We start from the raw sequence: 20,241 nt of genomic DNA, 5'->3' as shown, positions 1-20,241 counted from the left end.
ATAATTCATCCCATCTGTTCTTCCCCCCACATAGCCAGCTGTAGAGGTTTGCAAGTGAAAAAAAGGAAAAACTTGGCAATTCCTATCTCTGTTTTGATTAGTATAACTTCTGCTTTCTTGCCAGGAAATTCCTCCCTATACGTTAAAATATCCTGGAAGTTGCCATGACTTTTCTTCTCTTATGATGTTTTACGATTAAGAAATTTAATATTAATTAAATTATATAATATTTCTTAATTATATATATATATAAGCAATATGCCATGTTTTGTCTGAACAGCATGTTTTATGAAAAGTCCAATGGTGCCTGTTGCCACAGTTTATTAGAGGGCAGAACAACTTAAATATAAAGATGTCATTCATCCCAAATTTCAAGCTGTGCTGAAGTTAAATTCCAAGGGAGAACAGATACAGGAGATTTGTGCCAGAACATTTCCCAATAGCAATATCAAAGAGAAATGAAGAATAATTTTCCTAATTGGAAATATGTGGGGAATATAAGGTAGGGAGGATTTAATTAATAGATTTGGAGTAAGGCCAGAACTGCAAGGTTAATACCTATGCTATTTCAAAGAGTGCCATGGGATCCTGAAATCCGAAGAGTGGTCAACAGGACTGGCAAATTTTACTCTGGATTAATTCTAATGCAGTTTTAAGCATTTCTTTGGTGTAAGTATTTTACGTAAACTGTTTCATGTGTTTTGTAATTCTTTTTTTTTTTTTCTACCAACATATTTTAAGCTCAGGTAATTAAATTTATTACTTAATATGTTTTATTTTTCAATTAATTTTTATTGGAGTATAGTTGCTTTACAATGTTGTGTTAGTTTCTACTGTACAGCAAAGTGAATCAGCCATACATATACATATATCCCCACTTTTTTGGATTTCCTTCGCATTTAGGTCACCACAGAGCACTGAGTAGAGTTCCCTGAGCTATACAGTAGGTTCTCATTAGTTATCTATTTTATACATAGTATCAATAATGTATATATGTCAATCCCAATCTCCCAATTCATCCCACCCCTCCTTTCCCCCTTGGTATCCATATGTTTGTTCTCTACGTCTGTGTCTCTGTTTCTGCTTTGCAAATAAGTTTATCTATACCATTTTCTAGATTCCACATATATGTGTTAATATATGATATTTGTTTTTCTCTTTTTCTCTTTCTGACTTACTTCACTCTATATGACAGACTCTAGGTCCATCCACGTCTCTACAAATGACCAAATTTCGTTCCTCTTTATGGCTGAGTAATATTCCATTGTATATATGTACCACATCTTCTTTATCCATTCCTCTGTTGATGGACATTTAGGTTGCTTCCATGTCCTGGCTATTGTAAATAGTGCTGTAATGAACATTGGGGTGCATGTGTCTTTTTGAATTACGGTTTTCTCTGGGTATTTACCCAGTAGTGGGATATCTGGGTCATACATTAGTTCTATTTTTAGTTTTTTAATAAGCCCTCCATTTGTTTTAATACTTCTGATTTTTAATATAGCTATCACAGAATGTCATTAGTTAACTATCAATCCCCCACTATACATAATAATATAATTCATTCATATTTAATATGATGCTCTTAAAAGAATAAGAACACATTAAAGAAATATAATAATAGGTAGCCTAGTATCTCAGGAAAACGGTCTATCTTGTTTTTGGAAGAAAAGCTACTTGAGTTATTATAGAAAATTTTCTAAGATAACATGACAATTACTGTGACCAACTATTGCCAGAAAAATTTTGATCATTGTTAATGGCAAAGTCTGATTCCAGATGTAATTTTTTATAAAAAGGCAACAATCTTCAGGACACAAAGTATAGAAATGAGCAAAAAAGTGCTTAGGTATTATGATTAAATGTCACATCAAATATTGTAGCTTATATTTGAAAGTATACTAGACTTTGGACAAGAGGAAGGAACAGATTGTTATCCCTGAGAGATGGAAACAAAGGAAACAAGCCCTCTGATTGCCCTGGCTTTATGCCTGAAGGCAATTTCAGAAATTCAAGGACAAGGAGCATGTATTCAAAAAGAGCCTGATAATCTCACTGAGTTAAAACAGATAATTGACATTTGGGGAGGCTGAAGTAGCTGGAAGTTATAAGGCAGAGTTCTAGCAAGGAAATACATAGAAAAAAGCCTCAGAGATATGCAGAGGATCTTTGCTTTATATTGAACTGCACAAGCATAAGGTGAAATTTCACACCTACACACACACACACACACACACACAATGGAAAATTGTAAACTGAACCATTCCCAGATCTCACACAGGTTGGAGAGACTTTCAAGTTCTGACCAGCCAGGATGGAGAATCCTTGGGCAGCAAATGGGATATTTAAAAACAAACCTCAAGAAGGTACGTTTCAGTATAAGGCTGAAATATACATGGAGTAACATCTATTTTAGTCCTGTGTTAACAAAGTTTAAAAACAGGTCTCAAAAGAATCAAAATGACCTGCAAATAATGTAACTGCCTTAAAATTAAAACTTCAGATCTCCTTATATAATGGAAAACATAAAATTTAAACATTTAAAATTATAATATTTTCAGTGTTTGGTATTAAAGAAAAGTTTCTAGGGACTTCCCTGGTGGCACAGTGGTTAAGAATCCGCCTGTCAATGCAGGGGACACGGATTCGATCCCTGGTCCGGGAGGTTCCCACATGCTGCAGAGCAACTAAGCCCATGTGCCACAACTACTGAGCCTGCACTCTAGAGCCTGCAAGCCACAACTACTGAGCCCACACGCCACAACTACTGAAGCCCACATGCCTAGAGACCGTGCTCTGCAACAAGAGTAGCCACCATAATGAGAAGCCCGTGCACCGCAATGAAAAGTAGCCTCTGCTTGCCGCAACCAGAGAAAGCCTGCAAGCAGCAACAAAGATCCAATGCAGCCAAAAAAAAAAAAAAAAGTTTCTAGACATGCCAAGAGGCAGAAATGTGTATATAGAAACTTCTAAGGAAACTACAAAATAAAACCTACCAGAATTAATTAGAAAGTTTAGTCAGTGAGTTAATCAGTAAAAAAGATCTCTGAACACAAGTTAAATATAAAATATCAGTTACATTTCTATATATTAGCAATAAACAATCAGAAATACAGATTTTAAAGGTGTCTCATAATACCATTAAAAATCAAATTCAGAAGAATTTAACAAACTTGTGCAAGATTCAAACTTGAAAATTATAAAACATTGCTGAGAGAAATAAAGGTTTAAATAAATTTATCAAAAATCCATATTTTTAAGATGAAAATTCTCCCTGAATTGAAGTGTAGATTCAATACAATCCCAGTCAAAATCACAAGGGTCTAACGAAGACAAGGATAAATGAATACTAAATTTATGTAGCAATGCAAAAACATTAAATAGTCAAAAACTCCTGACTTAAAAATATATTATTGTGCTATAGTAATCAATACTGTTTGCTGGATTAAGGATAGAAATATAAATTGATTGAACAGAGTAGAGTCTGAAATAGACCCATAAAGTGAACTGATATTTTACAAAAGGGCCCAGGCAATTTAAAGGCAAAAAGTTAGTATTTTCAACAAATAGTGCTGAAATCCCCAGATATTCCAACAAAAACTCAAAATGAAACATAAATGGTAAAAACTAAAACTATTAACTTTGTAGAAGAAAATATAGGAATAAATCTTCATAACCATGAAGTAGGCAAAATAATAAAAGAAAACCGTAAAACAAAGTCCAAACCCTAAAAGAAGAAATGTAAAATTGGAGTTCACAAATACTAAAATATTCTGATCTGAAAAATTATAAAGTTAAGAAATTTTTTAAATGAAGCTATAGAGTGGATGAAAATATCCACAATACAATAATACATGTGTCTGGAAAATTACTAGTATCTAAATTGCATAAAACTCTTAGAACTCAATAATGAAAAATAACCCAATAAAAATGTGCAAAATATCTGAACAGGTACTTCATGGAATAAGATACACAGTTGACTGATAAGGACTAGAAAACATGCTCAACAATGTTAGTCATTAGGCAAATGTTAACTAAAACCACAAAGAGATACCACTGTACACCCACTAATAATATAATGGCTGATATTAAAAACATTGACACTACCAAGTGTTGGCAAAGACATGGAGCAGGAGGAATGTTCCCAGTGAGAATGAATAGGGTTAAAACCACTTTGGAAAACCAGTGTGGCAGTTTCTTGCAAAGTTTGACATGTCTTTTATAAATGACTAAATAATTACACTCCTAAATATATGACTAAAAAAGATTATGACTAAATCCCAACAAGTTTATAAAGAGCAAAAAACCAAACATACAAGAGTTCATGCTGTATGATTCCATTTATAAGTAGCTCTAGGTAAAACAAATCTAATCTGTAGTGATAGCAGATCAGTGGTTGCTTAGATCTAGGTAGATGTGTATAGACATCTACACACATCATCTGCCGTGTGTAGACAGCAGATGAAGAAAAAGGTCACTAAGGAAATTTTCGTTGTTATGAATGCATTCTATACTTTGGTTGTAGTGCTGGTTACATAAGCATATACATTTGTCAACTCACTTTTAAAATGGGCATATTTTATTGCTTGAATTATATTGCATCAAAGCTTTGTTTAAAAAGTCTAGATTATAACCTTCTTTTAAAATAGAAATTTTTTTCTTTTTGGCTTGATGCCTTTTTGAGAAAAAGAGACAGAGACAGAGGGAGACAGAGTTTTTGGCTAAAATTTCAGATAAATATCATACAAAACTCATAACAGGTATATTTCTGTAATATATTTTGAAATTTTTTAATAGCACTTTATTATATGATACCCTGAAACTATTCAATCACATAATTTAAAAGATCGCAATTAAGATAATTATTTTTAGAAATAAAAAGTTCAGTTCATGTTCAGAAAGGGGAGAACACTTTTACAAATAAATAAATGAAATATATGACTAAAGCAATTGCTAGTTTTCATATAGAAATACTTAGTGGCATTAATTCCTGCTTTTAAAATATTTAAAAATATAAATGTTCATTCTATTTTCTCTTCTTAAGTTATAAGGTAAAAATAAATTTTATAGTCCTGATCATTTTGCTGATAAAAATGATTGACAAATATAATATACTTTGAGAAATTGTGTGACATTGTGTCACATCAGAATAAAGTCTAAAATAGATAGATATTCATGGAAATATACCAAATATATGACTATCTAGACATGTCTCAATTATAGAAGATATATCTTTTACTATTTCATTATCATCATCTACAAGCTAGTCAACGAAATTTCCCCCTTTCCAATTATTGATTGCTGCATAACAAACCCCTCCAAAATTTAGTGGATCAAAACAATGGCAATGTATATATTTGCTTGCAAATCTGCAATTTGGGCAGGTCAGTGGGGACTGCTCTTCTCTTCTTCACTTGGCATGAATCAGGGTGTCATGAAGGTTGGGAATTGGATTCATCTAAGGATTTTCTCACTCACATTTTGGGTGGCTGATGTGCACTTTAAAGTGAGATATCAACTAGAGTTGTATCTTAACTTTCTCAAAGTACGGTGGTGGGTTTTAAGGGTGAATATCCCAAGAAAGAGCAAAATGGAAACTGTATTGCCACTTTGGCAGAATTTGTTAATAGTGAAAATATGTATATATCATGACCCAGAAATTCTACTAATAGGTGTAGGACCAACATAAGTATATATTTATACCAAACACATGTACAAGAATTCCAATAGCATTTATGTCAAATAAGGAAAAATAAACAATAGAAACACCCCAAATATTCATCGACAATAGGATGGGTAAATTAAAATATATTTACTATACAAACTATTGCTATGTGCAACAATACGGATGGATTTGTAAGCGTACTCCTGAATGAATGTTTGCAAACGAAGCTAGACTTAAAAGAGTATAAAAAGTATAATTCAATTTGCATAAAATTTGAAACCTCTAAAGAAAAGCCTGTGGAGGTAAAAGTCATGAAAGGTATTAGCTTGGAAGGAGGTTACCAACTTGAGGGAGGCATTAGAGAAAGCTGGTTATATTTCTCATTTGGATGCTGATTACATTAGTGATTTTACTTAATAAAAAGGAATTGAGCTATGAACTTAACACAAACAATTTTCTGTGTAAATATTACTTTAATAAAATTTTACTGAAAATACATGCACAGATGAACATTTCATGTAATTTGTATATTCCTTGACTGTATGTTCCTTTGGGATTGTTTTAAGTCCATGCCAGTATGTTATTAAAATAAAATTATATATTAATTTTCGATGTTTTTTAAAACAAGACACAATAAAACTTTTAAAAAGCCAATTTTTAGATAAGAACTGTTAAAAAAATACAGACAGGAAAATGATTGCCTACTAACAAGGAGACAGCTCAAGAAAAGCATAAACTAAAGTCTCTTAAGGAACGAGCTTCAGAAACCTAGTTCAAGAACATATGGGTTGGACCCAGTACTGAAGGCCACAGGCTCTTTGGTGGGGCTAATGGTGGACTCCAGGAGGGCTCACGCCAAGGAGTACTTCCCAGAACTTCTGCTACCAGTGTCCTTGTCCTTGTGGTGAGCCACAGCCATGCCCCGTCTCTGCAGGATACCCTCCAACACTAGCAGCCATGTGGCTGACAGGGTCTTGGTGCTCTGGCTGGCTGTCAGGCCTGAGGCACTGAGGTAGGAGAACTGAGTTCAGGACACTGGACCACCAGAGACCTCCCAGACCCACGTAATATCAATCATCAAGAGCTCTCCCAGAGATCTCCATCTCAATGCTAAGACCCAGCTCCACTCAATGACAAGCAAGCTCCAGTGCTGGACACCCCACGCCAAACAACTAGCAAGACAGGAACACAACCCCACCCATTAAGAGAGAGGTTGCCTAAAATCATAATATTCACAGACACCCCAAAACACACCACTGGACGTGGTCCTGCCCACTAGAAAAACAAGATCCAGCCTCATCCGCCAGAACACAGGCACCAGTCACCTCAACCAGGAAACCTACACAACCCACTGAACAAACCTTACCCACTGGGGGCAAACTCCAAAAACAACAGGAACTACGAACCTGCAGCCTGCGAAAAGGACACCCCAAACACAGTAAGTTCAGCAAAATGAGAAAACAGAGAAATATGCAGCAGATGAAAGAGCAAGGTAAAAACCCACCAGGCCAAACAAATGCAGAGGAAATAGGCAGTCTACATGAAAAGAACTGAAAGTAATAATAGCAAAGGTGATTCAAAATCCTGGAAATAGAATGGGGAAAATACAAGAAACGTTTAATAAGGACCTACAAGAACTAAAGACCAAACAAACAATGATGAACAACACAATAAACGAAATTAAAAATTCTCTAGAAGGAATCAATAGCAGAATAACCAAGGCAGAAGAATGGAAAAATGACCTGCAAGATAAAATAGTGGAAATAACTACCGCAGAGCAGAAAAAAGAAAAAAGAATGAAAAGACTGGAGGACATTCTCAGAGACCTCTGGGACAATATTAAATGCGCCGACATTCGAATTATAGGGGTTCCAAAAGAAGAAGAGAAAAAAAAAGAGACTGAGAAAATATATGAAGAGATTATAGTTGAAATTTTCCTTAATATGGGAAAGGAAATAGTCAATAAACTCCAGGAAGCACAGAGAGTCCCAAACGATAAATCCAAGGAGAAACACGCCTAGACACATATTAATCAAACTATCAAAAATTAAATAAAAAGAAAACATATTAAAAGCAGCAAGGGAAAAGCAACAAATAACATACAAGGGAATCCCCATAAGGTTAACAGCTGCTCTTTCAGCAGAAACTCTGCAAGCTAGAAGAGAGTGGCAGGATATATTTAAAATGATGAAAGGGAAAAACCTACAACCAAGATTACTCTATCCAGCAAGGATCTCATTCAGATTTCATGGAGAAATTAAAGCCTTTACAGACAAGCAAAAGCTAAGAGAATTCAGAACCACCTAACCAGCTTTACAGCAAATGCTAAAGGAACTTCTCTAGGCAGGAAACACAAGAAAAGGAAAAGACTTACAATAACAAACCCAAAACAATTAAGAAAATGGTCATAGGAACATACATATCAATAATTACCTTAAATATAAATGGATTAAATGCTCCAACCAAAAGACATAGACTGGCTGAATGGATACAAAAACAAGACCCATATATATGCTGTCTACAAGAGACCCATTTCAGACCTAGGGACACACACAGACTGAAAATGAGGAGACGGAAAAAGATATTCCATGCAAATGGAAATCAAAAGAAAGCTGAAGTAGCAATTTTCATATCAGACAAAATAGACTTTAAAATAGACTATTACAAGAGACAAAGAAGGCCACTACATAATGATCAAGGGATCAATCCAAGAAGAAAATAGAACAATTGTAAATATTTATGCACCCAACATAGGAGCACCTCAATACATAAGGCAAATGCTAACAGTCATAAAAGGGGAAAGTGACAGTAACACAATTATAGTAGGGGACTTTAACACCACATTTTCACCAATGGAAAAATCAACAAAATGAAAATAAATAAGGAAACACAAGCTTTAAATGACCTATTAAACAAGATGGATTTAATTGATATGTATAAGACATTCCATCCAAAAACAACAGAATACACTTTCTTCTCAAGTGCTCACGGAACATTCTCCAGGATAGATCATATCTTGCATCACAAATCAAGCCTTGGTAAATTTAAGAAAACTGAAATCGTATCACGTATCTTTTCTGACCACAACACTATGAAACTAGATATAAATTACAGGAAAAAAATGTAAAAAATACAAACACATGGAGGCTAAATAATGTGCTACTAAATAACCAATAGATCACTGAAGAAATCAAAGAGGAAATCAAAAAATGCCTACAAACAAATGACAATGTAAACACGATGACCCAAAACCTATGGGATGCAGCAAAAGCAGTTCTAAGAGGGAAGTTTATAGCAATACAACCCTACCTCAAGAAACTAGATAAATCTCAAATAAACAACCTAATCTTACACCTAAATCAATTAGGGAAAGAAGAACAAAAAAAACCTAAGTTAGCAGAAAGAAAGAAATCATAAAGATCAGATCAGAAATGAAAAAGAAATGAGGGAAATGACAGCAAAAATCAATAAAACTAAAAGCTGTTCCTTTGAGAAGATAAAAAAAATTGATAAACATTAGCCAGACTCATCAAGAAAAATACGGAAAAGACGCAAATTAACAGAGTTAGAAATGAAAAAGGAGAGAAGCAACAACTGACGCTTCAGAAATACAAAGGATCATGAGAGATTAACTACAAGCAACTATATGCCACAAAATGGACATCCTGGAAGAAATGGACAAATTCTTAGAAAAGCACAACCTTCCAAGACTGAACCAGGAAGAAATAGAAAATATGAACTGACTAATCACAAGCAATGAAATTGAAACTGTGATTAAAAATCTTCCAACAAACAAAAGCCCAGGACCAGGTGGCTTCACAGATGAATTCTATCAAACATTTAGAGAAGAGCTAACACCCATCCTTCTCGAACTCTTCCAAAATATAGCAAGAGGGAGGAACACTCCCAAACTCATTCTACAAGGCCACCATCAACCTGATACCAAAACCAGACAAAGATGTCACAAAAAAAGAACACTACAGGCCAATATCACTGATGAATGTAGATGCAAAAATCCTCAACAAAATACTAGCAAACAGAATCCTACATCACATTAATAGGATCAAATGCCATGATCAAGTGGACTTTATCCCAGGAATGCAAGGATTCTTCAATATATGCAAATCAATCAATGTGATACACCATATTAACAAACTGAAGGATAAAACCATATGATAATCTCAATAGATGCAGAAAAACCTTTTGACAAAATTCAACACCCATATATGATAAAAACTCTCCAGAAAGTAGGCATAGAAGGAACGTACCTCAACATAATAAAGGCCATATATGACAAACCCACAGCTAACATCATTCTCAATGGTAAAAAACTGAAACCATTCCCACTAAGATCAGCAACAAGAAAAGGTTGTCCACTCTCACCACTATTATTCAACATAGTTTTGGAAGTTTTAACCATAGCAACCAAAGAAGAAAAAGAAATAAAGGAATCCAAATTGAAAAAGAAGAAGTAAAACTGTCACTGTTTGCAGATGACATGATACTATACATAGAGAATCCTAAAGATGCTACCAGAAAACTACTAGGGTTAATCAATGAAATTGATACAGTAGCAGGATACAAAATTAATGCACAGAAAGCGATTGCATTCCTATACACTAATGATGAAAAATCTGAAAGAGAAATTAAGGAAACACTCCCATTTACCATTGCAACAAAAAGAATAAAATACCTAGGGATAAACCGATATAAGGAGACAAAAGACCTGTATGCAGAAAACTATAAAACACTGATGAAAGAAATTAAAGACAATACAAAGAGATGGAGAGGTATACCATGTTCTTGGGCTGGAAGAATCAACATTGTGAAAATGACTATACTACCCAAAGCAATCTACAGGTTCAATGCAATCCCTATCAAATACCAATGGCATTTTTCACAGAACTAGAACAAAACATTTCACAATTTGTATGGAAACACAAAAGACCCTTAGGAGCTAAAGCCATCTTGAGAAAGAAAAATGGAGTTGGAAGAATCAGGCTTCCTGACTTCAGACTATACTACAAAGGTACAGTAATCAAGACAGTATGGTACTGGCACAAAAACAGAAATATAGATCAATAGAACAGGATACAAAGCCCAGAGATATACCCATGCACTTATCTTTGATAAAGCAGGCAAGAACATACAGTGGAGAAAAGACAGCCTCTTCAATCAGTGTTGCTGGGAAAACTGATAGTTACATGTAAAAGAAAGAAATCAGAACACTCCCTAACACCATACACAAAGGTAAACTCAAAATGGATTACAGACCTAAATGTAAGGCTAGACACTATAAAACTCTTAGAGGAAAACATAGGGAGAACACTCTATGACATAAGTCACAGCAAGATTCTTTTTGACCCACCTCCTAGAGAAATGGAAATAAAAACAAAAATAAACAAATGGGACCTAATGAAACTTAAACGCTTTTGTGCAGCAAAGGAAACTATAAACAAGATGAAAAGACAACATTCAGAAAGGGAGAAAATATTTGCAAATGAAGCAACTGTGAAAGGTTTAATCTCCAAAATATATAAGCAGCTCATGCAGCTCAATAACAAAAAGCAAACAATCCGATCCAAAAATGGGCAGAAGACCTAAATAGACATTTCTCCAAAGAAGATATACAGATTGCCAACAAGCACATGAAAGGATGCTCAACGTCACTAATCATTAGAGAAATGCAAATCAAAACTACAACGAGGTATCACCTCACACCAGTCATAATGGCCATCTTCAAAAAGTCTACAAACAATAAATGCTGGAGAGGGTTTGGGTAAAAGGGAACCCTCTTGCACTGTTGGTGGGAATGTAAATTGATACAGCCACTATGGAGAACAGTATGGAGGTTCCTTAAAACAAAAACTAGAACTATCATATGACCCAGCAATCCCACTACTGGGCATATACCTTGAGAAAACCATAATTCAAAAAGAGTTATGTACCATAATTTTCATTGTAGCACTATTTACAAAAGCCAGGACATGGAAGAAACCTAAGTGTCCATCGACAGGTAAATGGATAAAGAAGATGTGGCACATATATACAATGGAATATTACTCAGCCATAAAAAGAAACGAAATGGAGTTATTTGTAGTGAGGTGGATGGGACTAGAGTCTTGTCATACAGAGTGAAATAAGTCAGAAAGAGAAAAACAAATACCGTATGCTAACACATATATATGGAATTTTAAAAAAAAAGGTCCTTGAAGAACCAAGGGGCAGCACAGGAATAAAGATGCAGACATAGAGAATGGACTTGAGTACAGGGAGGGGGAAGCGTAAGCTGGGACGAAGTGAGAGAGTGGCACTGACATATATGCATTACCAAATGTAAAATAGATAGCTAAGCAACTATATAGCACAGGGAGATCATCTCCGTGCTTTGTGACTCCCTAGAGGGGTGGGAGAGGGAGGTTGGGAGGGAGATGCAAGAACGATGGGATATGGGGATATATGTATATGTATAGCTGATTCACTTTGTTATACAAAGTGAATCAGCAGAAACTAACACAACAATGTAAATCAGCAGAAACTTACACAACAATGTAAAGCAATTAAATTCCAATAAAGATGTTTTTTAAAAAAAGAACATATGGGTTGGCATAATCTAAGGACATTGAAATTTTTTTTTGCTTTGATGGTATTACTTTTAAAATCCATAAATAGAAAAATGAGAAATGACAGAATTGTCACCTTAGTGACATTAGTATTATACTTAGCTTCAAAATAACTATCATTGCCTTAGTTTGAGAATGCATTTCTACCTGATTTAAGCTGTTCAATTGCTTATAAATTGAGGCAGTCATTTTAATTTAGACTATATTGTAAATAAAAGCAGTCACAACTTCCATTTATGGGGCAATGGTCATTTATACATATTTCATTCATTCATTCAAAAACTACATAAAGGTATGGACAAGACAGGCATGTGCCACATCTTCATGAAGCCCATCAAATGGGGAATGTCATGGGCTGAAATGTGTTCCCCCCAGCATTCATATGTTGAAGTCCCAACCCCCAATATCTAAGAATGTAATCATATTTGGAGATAAAGTCTTTAAAGAGGTGACTAAGTTAAAATGAATCCATCAAGGTGGGGCCTTAATCAAATATAGCTGATGTACTTACAGGAAGAGACAGAGATATCAGGAATGTGTGCACTGAGGAAATGCAGTGTGAGGACAAAGGAGAAGTCAATTGGCTGGGAGCCAAGGAGATAAGCCTCAAGTGAAATCAAACATGGCAACATCTTGATCTTGGCTAGCCTCCAGAACTGTGAGAAAATACATTTCTGTGGTTTAAGCCATCTTGTTTGTGGTATTTTGTTTTGGCAGTCCTAGTAAACTAATATTAGAAGTCATATCTTTAGAAGATACTTATATAGATAAGTATAAAATTGCCATTTTAGTAAGTATTACAGAGGAAAAGTATTTTTATAACATTGATTATCGGTCCTTATCCAGCCAGTAAAAGACCTAAGAAATTGCTTTTTATTTTAGACTAGAAGAGTGGGTTGGACTTAACAAGGTGAAGTGGGGATTATTCAAGGAACATCAAACAGGACTGACGGGAAAGACACTGGCCAATTCTAAGATCAGTGTGCCAGAAGAGTAAGAAATAAAGAGCGCAGTTGCACAAGCTAAAGTTGTATTAGTCAGCAGGGGACAAATAACATACAATTAACCCTTCCTGGAACAATACTTTAGTGTCTTAATTATGTATGTTATTGTATATATACCATTTTATATATAATTATTAATTATGTAAGTAATAGTTATATATTATTGTAAAATATGTATAACATTGAATTAATATATGTACAAAATACACATATATATATTCTTTTTTTAACAAAGCTTGTGATTTATTATTCCATATAATTTTTATAACCAATTTTCAAATTCTGCCATAAATATTATATATAAATATATATATATATATATATATATATGTATTAAATTAAACTTCTTTTACTGATAAGATATTTCGGTAAAATTTTAATCTTTACAATTCTGAGACTACCCACTTGTGGATATGGTATTACTTTCTTTTGTTTGTAATTTTATGTTTAAATAATTTTAGGTTTACCAAAGTGTTAAGAAGATAGTGTAGAGTGCTCCATTTTACTTTTCATCTAGGTTTCTTTGGTATTATTATCAACATAAGCATGTTATATTCATCAAAACTAAGCAATTAACATTGGTATGCTATACTAAATACAGACTTTTTAAAATATTTCACCAGTTTTTCAATAATATCTTTATTATTTCAGGATTCAAACCAAGATATCACCTTGTAGTTCATCATCATGTTTCCTTAGTCTCCTCCAATCTGTGATAGTTTCTCAGTTTTTATTTGTTTTTTTACAGCCCCGATACTTCTGAAAGTCAGGTATTTGTGTCATGTATTTTGTAGAATGTTCCTCAATTTTTGGCTTGTCTGATTTTTTTTTTTCATGATTATATTGAAGTCATAGAGTTTGGGAAAGAAATACTACAGAGGTAGTGTGCATATATTATTGATATGACATCGCTGGTGATGTTAACTTGATCACTTGGCTAAGTGTCTGCCAGGTTTCTCCACTTCAAACTTGCCATTTTTCTCTTTTGATATGCTATTATTTGGAAGTGGCTTACTCAGTCTAGTCTATATTCAAAGTGTAGTGAACTAAGCTCCACCTTATAAAGGGAGGTATATTTTTTAAAATGGTGACGATTCTAAGAGTTCTAATCACAAGGAAAGTTTTCCATTTCTTCAATGAGATAATGGATGTTCATCAAATCTATTGTGGTAATCATTTCATGATGTGTGTAAGTCAAATCATTATGCTGTACATCTTAAACTTATACAGTGTTATATGTCAATTATATCTGAATAAAACTGGAAGAAAAAATGGTGAGAATATGTACCAACCACCAGTACAATCAGTAAATTTGAGCACAGATATTTTAAGATTAGGTAAAATTCTGTTCTCACATAAAGTAAAACAAAAAAACCAACCAAAAAAAAAAAAAAAAAGGAAGCAGTAACTATACTGGAATGTTTAAAGTTATCATCAAGTTTTTGGTCAGTGTTCAAGGAAAAGTAACACTGTAATATTTTGAAGAGTGAAAATCAGTGGTAGTCACAAGAGTGAAATAAAATTAGATAATTAAAGCATTTCAAACGAGCTAAATGAACATAAAGAAATCAGAGTAGGGAAGAGTAGAACTTCATTGAAGGACATAAATGTAGGAAGATAGAAAAGATTAATTGGAAAATCTTACTGAGCTGCCAGAAACACAGAAGTAAGTAAGAAATCAAGATTATATGAAAGAAACAACTATCATCAATTATACATCAACATACTGGATAACCTAGAATAAATAGATAAGTTTCCAGAAACATACAACCTATCAAGAATGAATCTTGAAAAAAATTGAAAATCTGAATAGAACAATAACAAATAAGAAGATTCAATCAGTAATCAAAAACTTTCCAAGTAAGAGAAGGCCAGGACCATATAGTTTCACTGGTGAATTCTACCAAACATTTAAAGATGAATTAATACCAATCATTCTCAAACTCTTACAGAAAATTGAATAGGAGGGAATAATATCAAATACATTTTATGAAACCAGCATTACTCTGATACAAAAACCATATAAGGACACTACAAAAAAGTATCTCTGAGGAATATAGACGCAAATATTCTCAACAAATTATTAGAAAAATGAGTTCAACAGCATATTAAAAGGATCATATACAGTGATCAAGTGGGAGTCATCTCTGTGATGCAGGCTGGTTCAACACATGAAAATCAATGAATGTAATACATCACAATAATAGAAATGAATATAAAAAGCACATGATTATCTCAATGGATGAAGAAAAAACATCTGACAAAATTCAACATCTATTCATGATAAAAACCCTCATAATAAATTGGGCATAGAAAAAACATACTTCAACATAATAAAAGCCATATATGACAAGCCCAGATCTTCCATCATACTCAATGATGAGAGGTTTCAAGCTTTTCCTCTAAGATCAGGAACAAGACTAGGATGCCCACTCTCATCACTTTTATTCACCATAGTATTAGAAGTCCCAGCCAGAACAAATGGCATCCAAATTGGAAAGGAAAAAGTAAAGCTGTCACTATTTGCAAATGACACAATTTTATATTTAGAAAGTCCTAATAACAACAAAAGCTGTTTGAATTAATAAAGAAATTCAGTAAATTTTCAGGATACAAATCAACATAAAAAATTCAGTTGCATATCTCTACCTTAATAATGAAATATCTGAAAGCGAGATTAACAAAACAATCTCGTTTACAATACAATCAAAAAGAATAGAATACTTAGGGATAAATTTAATGGAAAAGTATAAGACACTGATGGAAGAAACTGAAGATGCAAACAAATGGAAAAATATCCCATATTCTTGGATTGGAAGAAGTAATATTGTTAAAATGTCTATACTACCCAAAATAATCTATAGAGCCAATGCAATCCCTATCAAAACTCCAATGGCATCTTTTACAGATATAGAAAAAGCAATCCTAAAATTCACAGGGAACCACAAAAGACCCTGAATAGCCAATGCATTCCCTAGAAAGAAGAACAAAGCTGGAGGCATTACACTTCTTGATTTCAAAGTATATTACAAAGATACCATAATCAAAACCCTAGGGTACTGGCATAAAAACAGACACATATACGAATGGAACAGAATTGAGAGCCCAGAACTAAACCCATGCATTTATGGTCAACTAATATTTTATAAAGGGAGCCAAAAATACTCACACATATCTGATAAGTGATTGATATCCAAAATATATAAGGAACTCACAGAACTCAATAGCAAAAAAAAAAAAAAAAAAAAAAAAAAATCCAATTAAAAAATGGTCAAGGAACCTGAATGGATATTTTTCCAAAGAAGATATGTAGATGGCCAACAAATATGTGAAAAGGTGCTCAACATCACTAATCATTAGGGAAATGAAAATCAAAACCACAATGAGATATCATTTCACGCTTGCTAGGATGTTTAACATCAAAACATAAGAAATTATAAATGCTGGTGAAGATTAGGAGAAAAGAAATCCTGTACATTTGCACACTGTTGGTGGGAATGTAAACTGGTATAAACGCTCTGGAAAACAGTAAGATGTTCCTCAAAATATTAAAAATCGAACTACCATATGATCCAGAAATTCCACTTATGGGTATATATTCAAAGTAAATGAAATCACTATACCAAAGAGATTTCTTCATCTCTATGTTTATTGCAGCACTATTTATTAATTGCCAGGACATGGAAACAACTTAAGTGTCAATTGATGGATGAATGAATAAAGAATATATATATATGAATGTTATTCAGCCATGGGAAAAAAGAAACCCTGTCATTTGTGCCAACATGAATGAATCTTGAGGACATTATGGTAAGTGAAATATGTCAGACAGAGAAAGACAAATACTGTATGCTCCCACTTATTTGTGGAATATTAAAAAAACCTAACTCATAGAAGCAGAGAACAGATTAGTGGTTGCCAGGGGCATGGGGTGGATGATGGGATAGTTTGGTGAAGGTGATCAAGGGGTAAAAATTTCCAGCTATAAGGTGAATAAATTCAGGTAATGTAATGTATGGCACGGGGACTATAGTTAAGAATACTGTATTGTATATTTAAAAGTTGCTAAGAGAGTAGATTTTAAAAGTTCTTACAAAAAAAAATTGTAGCTATTGAGATGATGTATGTGTTTACTAACCTTATTGTGGTAATCATTTAACAATATATACATATATCAAATCATTATGTTGCACACCTTGAACTTACTTATCACAAAGTTACATGTCAATTTTACATCAAAAAAGCTGTGGGGGGGGGGGAACTAAAACTAGAAAAGGTAGGAGTAAATCTTTTTTTAGAATTTATTTATTTTAATTTATTTTTGGCTGCATTGGGTCTTCGTTGCTGTGCACAGGCTTTCCCTAGTTGCGGCGAGCAGGGGCTACTCTTTGTTGTGGTGGACGGGCTTCTCACTGCGGTGGCTTCTCTTGTTGCGGAGCATGGGCTCTAGGCACGCGGGCTTCAGTAGTTGTGGCTCACGGGCTCTAGAGTGCAGGTTCAGTAGTTGTGGCGCACGGGCTTAGTTGCTCCATGGCATGTGGGATCTTCCCAGACCAGGGCTCGAACCCGTGTCCCCTGCATTGGCAGCTGGATTCTTAACCACTGTGCTACCAGGGAAGCCAGAGGTAAATCTTCATTACTTAAATTGGGCACTGATTTCTTAGGTGTATTACAAAAAGCATACATGACACAAAATATTAGATAAATTAGACTTCATCAAAATTAAAAAATGTTTGTGATTGAATGACATCATAAAGAAAAGATCAGTTATGGATCAAGACAAAATATCTGAAATCCTACATCTGATAAGAATTTTATCAAGATTATATAAAGAACTCTTTCAATTCAAAAATAAAGAGAAATAACCCAATTTTAAAAATGGGCAAGGATGTGAATAGACATTTCTCCAAAGAAGACACAGAAATAACCAATCAGCACATAAAATAATGTTCAATGTCATCAGTAATTAGTAAGTGCAAAGCAAAACTATGAGATACTACTAGAATGGATAAAATTAAAAAGATAGATAATACCAAGTGTTAGAGATGAAGTGGAGAGAATGGATCCTTCATACGTTGCTGTTGGAAATATAAAATGTTTAGTTGTTGTGGGAAACAGCTTGGGGCTTCTTCAAAAAAATCGGACATAGGAATCAGGCATTTGGAATGAATAACTCCTTATCAAGTAACATTTTTAATGGAACAGATGGAAGTGAAAATGTGACAGGATTGGACCTTTCAGATTTTCCAGCATTAGCAGACCGAAATAGAAGGGAAGGAAGTGGTAACCCAACTCCATTAATAAACCCCTTGGCTGGAAGAGCTCCTTATGTTGGAATGGTAACAAAACCAGCAAATGAGCAATCCCAGGACTTCTCAATACACAACGAAGATTTTCTGGCGTTACCTGGTTCCAGTTATAAAGATCCAACATCAAGTAATGATGACAGTAAATCTAATTTGAATACATCTGGCAAGACAACTTCAAGTACAGATGGACCCAAATTCCCTGGAGATAAAAGTTCAACAACACAAAATAATAACCAGCAGAAAAAAGGGATCTAGGTGTTACCTGATGGTCGGGTTACTAACATTCCCCAAGGGGTGGTGACAGACCAGTTTGGAATGATTGGCCTGTTAACATTTATCAGGGCAGCAGAGACAGACCCAGGAATGGTACATCTTGCATTAGGAAGTGACTTAACAACATTAGGCCTCAATCTGAACTCTCCTGAAAATCTCTACCCCAAATTTGCATCACCCTGGGCATCTTCACCTTGTCGACCTCAAGACATAGACTTCCATGTTCCATCTGAGTGCTTAACGAACATTCACATTAGGGATAAGCTGGCTGCAATAAAACTTGGTCGATACGGAGAAGACCTTCTCTTCTATCTCTATTACATGAATGGAGGAGACGTATTACAACTTTTAGCTGCAGTAGAGCTTTTTAACTGTGATTGGAGATACCACAAAGAAGAACGAATATGGATTACCAGGGCACCAGGCATGGAGCCAACAATGAAAACCAATACATATGAGAGGGGAACATATTACTTCTTTGACTGTCTTAACTGGAGGAAAGTAGCTAAGGTATATTTTTTTCCATGTGCAAATGTGTAACTATAAATCTAGATTTTAAAAAGAAGTGTCCTCTTTTATCTGTTTATATGTATCAGTACATCCATTCCAATAACGTGCCAGATATTTGCTGAGTCTTTTAAAAGGTCTCCACCTCCTTGGCTTGATTTAAACTCTAGGAGAGTATCTGGAAACAGTTCATTTTACCTGTAGTTTAGGAAAATTTTGTAGTTAAGAAATTTTGTAATTTTTCACAAGCCTTGGTAACATTTGAAATATTTTTGTGTCTACTCAGTTGTAAAATAAAGATACCCTCTTGCAATCCCCCCAAAAAAAAAAATCAGACATAGAAATACCATGTTACTGAGCAATTATAATTCTAGTTACATACCTAAGATAAATAAAAACGTAGGTCCACACAAAAATCTGTACACTAATATTCATAATAACATTATTCATAACAGCCTAAGTGTAAATAACTAAAATGTCCATCAACCAATTAATGGATGAATAAAATGTGGTATTCTATATAATAAAATATTATTTAACAATAAAAATTAGCAAGTCCAGATATGTTTTAAAAATTGATTAATCTTAAAACATCACCCTAAATGAAATGACCTAATAACAAGAAGCTATGTATTGTATGATTTAATTTATATGAACTGTCCACAGTAGGCAAACCCACTGAAACAGAAAGTGGATTGGTATTTACTAGAGGATAGAGGAATGCAGAGTGCCTGCTAATAGGTATGGGGTTTCTTTTTGGGGTGATGAAACTATTCTGAAATTATATAGAGGTGATGGTTGTCCAACTTTGTGAATACACTAAAAATCACTAAATTGTACACTTTGAAAAAATGAATTAC

General features: G+C 34.1%; 1 protein-coding gene across 1 annotated transcript; it reads left to right on the top strand.

Annotated features, from left to right (window-relative positions):
• The first annotated feature begins 2,314 nt into the window (after positions 1–2,314).
• Positions 2,315–19,414, top strand: LOC133091774 (CCR4-NOT transcription complex subunit 2-like). The gene is given in 2 exon segments (XM_061191000.1): positions 2,315–2,366; positions 18,411–19,414. Coding segments are annotated over 2 exon segments (1,056 nt in total).
• Positions 19,415–20,241: the final 827 nt, after the last annotated feature.

This window comes from Eubalaena glacialis, chromosome 1 (genome assembly GCF_028564815.1).
Source record: "Eubalaena glacialis isolate mEubGla1 chromosome 1, mEubGla1.1.hap2.+ XY, whole genome shotgun sequence".
Taxonomy (NCBI): Eukaryota; Metazoa; Chordata; class Mammalia; order Artiodactyla; family Balaenidae; genus Eubalaena; species Eubalaena glacialis.
The sequence above is the reverse complement of the archived record's forward strand: the minus strand, read 5'-3'. Positions and strand labels throughout refer to the sequence as shown.